The 3,164-nt window shown below is 49.3% G+C and overlaps 1 protein-coding gene across 1 annotated transcript; it reads right to left on the bottom strand.

Annotated features, from left to right (window-relative positions):
• Positions 1-620: 620 nt before the first annotated feature.
• On the bottom strand, positions 621-1,835 carry FAM110D (family with sequence similarity 110 member D). The gene has a single exon (XM_060258042.1). The coding sequence runs from the start codon at positions 1,770-1,772 to the stop codon at positions 696-698; it is 1,077 nt and encodes a 358-aa protein (XP_060114025.1). The 5' UTR covers positions 1,773-1,835; the 3' UTR covers positions 621-695.
• Positions 1,836-3,164: the final 1,329 nt, after the last annotated feature.

The raw sequence follows: 3,164 nt of genomic DNA on the forward strand, positions 1-3,164 counted from the left end.
GGAAGAAGATCTGGTAAGTATTTGTGTGTGTGAGAGGGAGGGGGCAGGGTATTCCCTGGTTTGGAGGCCCTCCCCCCCTTTAGAAAGCGTGGGGGGGAGGGAAATGTCTACTGGGCACTCTATTATTCCCTATGGAGAACGATTCCCATAGGGAATTCATCCGTGGGTATTGGGGGCTCTGGGGGGGTCTATGTTTTGAGGTAGAGGCACCAAATTTTTAGTATAGCATCTAGTGCCTCTCCCCAAAATACCCCCCAAGTTTCAAAACGATTGGGCCAGAGGGTCCAATTCTATGAGCCCCAAAAGATGGTGCCCCTATTCTTCATTATTTCCTATGGAAGAAAGGCATTTTAAAAGGTGTGCTGTCCCTTTAAATGTGATGGCCAGAACTCCCTTGGAGTTCAATTATGCTTGTCACATCCTTGTTCTTGGCTCCACCCCCCAATGTCTCCTGGCTCTGCCCCCAAAGTCCCCAGATTTTTCTTTAATTGGACTTGGCAACCCTACATCACACACTGCCAGCACTACTGGGCGCTCCTGGGCTCAGTTCATTCTAGTCATTAGAGGCATTCCAGGGTAAACAGCCTACTAGTAACTTCCCTTGTAAATTAAAGGGCCCGTCCACCTCAGAGGTCTCAACAGGCCATCCAGCACTCATCAAAACAAGAACCATTTTTTCCAGGTCAACTATCCGTTTACACTGTAGACTCCTTAGCTGCAGTTCGGGCCTGCTGGCAGCTGTACAGCCATTTTATGACACGAGCATTTCGCTCGATCACAGAGACAGACTCGGGCTGCTTCTCAGCCGGTTCTTCAATGGACGGCTTCCCTTCATGGTGGGAGGGGCCGCTCTGCTCAGAACTGGCTGACCCCATGCTTCCAAAAAGTGAGCCGGAGGATCCTGCTTCCCAGGTCCCCCCTGGCTTGAACTGCTCTGATCCCAGCACCTCCACTAAATTCCGATCCAAGCCACAGTAGTTGAAAAAACGCTCCTTCTCCGAAAGAGGAAGAGAACAGCTTGGAGCCAGTTTTTGTTTGGAGCTTCTTAGATCTGGGTTCGTTGAGGAAGACATTGGGCCCTTATCTGCATGGGAGCTGGGCTGGTGCTGTCTCTGATTGGTGTCAGAAGTCTTCCCTGTGGACCTGGTGCTTGACCTGGCTAGGATGCTGATGGGGCTTAGAGTTTTTGTTTCTTCCTTTCCTGTTGCCACCCAGGCCATAGAGGTACTTTCTTGTGTTGCTTGCAGCCGTTCCTCTCTCATCAGGCCCCTCAAAAAAGGGGAATTGCTACATCCATCTCTTAGGGGGCTCTGAAACAGCCACCTCACAATATTGTAGCCCTTGGTGTTCTCCTTATTCACAGCTGAGCAATCCTGTTTCTGACGGTAGATGACAAGGGAGTCAGGTCTCAGCACACGTCTGCCACTACCCCTCCGTGGTGTTGGTAACTGAGGAGAAGGAGGTGGCTTTTTAGGCCTAGGGCCGTCAGAGCTTACCGTTAAGCCTTGAGAGCATTCATTATGTTGATGGAGGGTCAAGGGTCTCCTGAAACATGGGGAAGATTGAGGTGTATAGCAGAGGAGCACCGGTTCTTGGCGACTGTTGATCACTTTTGGAGATTTGACATATTTGGCTTTGTCAGCCTCCAGCCTCTCCACTGCACTTGCGCTACGGCCTCCGCTGTTGACCTCCAGCTGCCTGCGGAGGTAGTCTGGCCCTCGGTTTAGTAGCCCAAGAGAGGAAGATCCATCTGCTGGAATCAGAGGCTTCATTTTATTGAGAGGCAATAGTGAAGTGTAGGAATGTTCAAGATTTGGAAGGTTGGCCACATCAAGGGAAGAGCCACATCAAGGGGAGAGCCAGTTTGGTGTAGTGGTTAAGTGTGTGGAGTCTTATCTGGAAGAACCGGGTTTGATTCCCCACTCCTCCACTTGCACCTGCTGGATTGGCCTTGGGTTCACCATTAGCTCTGGCAGAGGTTGTCCTTGAAAGGGCAGCTGCTGTGAGAGCCCTCTCAGCCCCATCCACCTCACAGGATGTCTGTTGTGGGGGGAGAAGATACAGGAGATTGTAAGCCGCTCTGAGTCTCTGATTCAGTGAGAAGGGCGGGGTATAAATCTGCAGTTCTTCTTCTTCATCTCTGTGAGTTCAGAGTTAATTATGTTCTCACAAGGGCATAGAGAGGTTGCCAGAATGTTGTGCTTGATTGGGCAGAGATGCAATGCTTTTATCGCCACTGCAGTTCTGGCTACCGCTTTGTAATCTGCGGTGGGACTCCTTCAGCAGCTCTCAAAAACCATTCTCTGCACACCATTGTTAAAAAGACCCACAGTGGTGCAGTCAAGGGAATCCCTTACTGCGAGCAGAGAGCAGTCGGGATGTCCGCAATTCAGCTGTAGCTCTGGAAGCAGAAAAGACAGTCCATTACTGAAATTGCACAAACTTGGAATTATAGCTCTGGTAGGAAATCACTCTAGAAAGAAAGGGACTATTGGTGTGCGCAGCAGTCATCAATGATTAATGATTTGTTAACATGAAACATAACCTGTTTGGCTTATCGCAGTCCTTTCAGAAGCTGCCAGGGGTGTTGTGGCCTCTCCTTTCCTTCCATGAAGCTGGGAAGTATCATAGCTTCTGAAAGGACTTGGCTGGGCTAGGCATCAGGAACTGACACATCAGGAACTGACACATTCTAACTGAGCTTCCAGTTGTCGTTGGTAGTACTGAGCTAGAGGAACCAAAGGCTTGACTCATTAGAAGGTAGCTTCAGATATCTGCAGGAGTCATTATCAGCTTGTGACCCTATGACACAAAGGTTCAAGAAACCTAGCACCAGGAGGCTGTCTGGATTATCTGATCCCAGATGTTCTCTCACAGCTTAGTCTACCTCACAGCAGAGAAGCTGGGAAGGGTAAAATTAAGGATGAGAGAACCATGTATTCCACAACTTGGAGAAGTTTTTAGTTATGATTTGAACATATGAAGCTGCCTTATACTGAATCAGACCCTTGGTCCATCAAAGTCAGTATTGTCTTCTCAGACTGGCAGCTGCTCTCCAGGGTCTCAAGCTGAGGTTTTTCACACCTATTTGCCTGGACCCTTTTTTGGAGATGCCAGGGATTGAACCTGGGACCTCTTGCTTCCCAAGCAGATGCTCTACCACT

Source organism: Heteronotia binoei, chromosome 17 (genome assembly GCF_032191835.1).
Source record: "Heteronotia binoei isolate CCM8104 ecotype False Entrance Well chromosome 17, APGP_CSIRO_Hbin_v1, whole genome shotgun sequence".
NCBI lineage: Eukaryota > Metazoa > Chordata > Lepidosauria > Squamata > Gekkonidae > Heteronotia > Heteronotia binoei.

Excerpts from the sequence above, each read along its gene's own strand:
- FAM110D (XM_060258042.1), bottom strand. The coding sequence starts at position 1,772 with ATGAAGCCTCTGATTCCAGCAGATGGATCTTCCTCTCTTGGGCTACTA.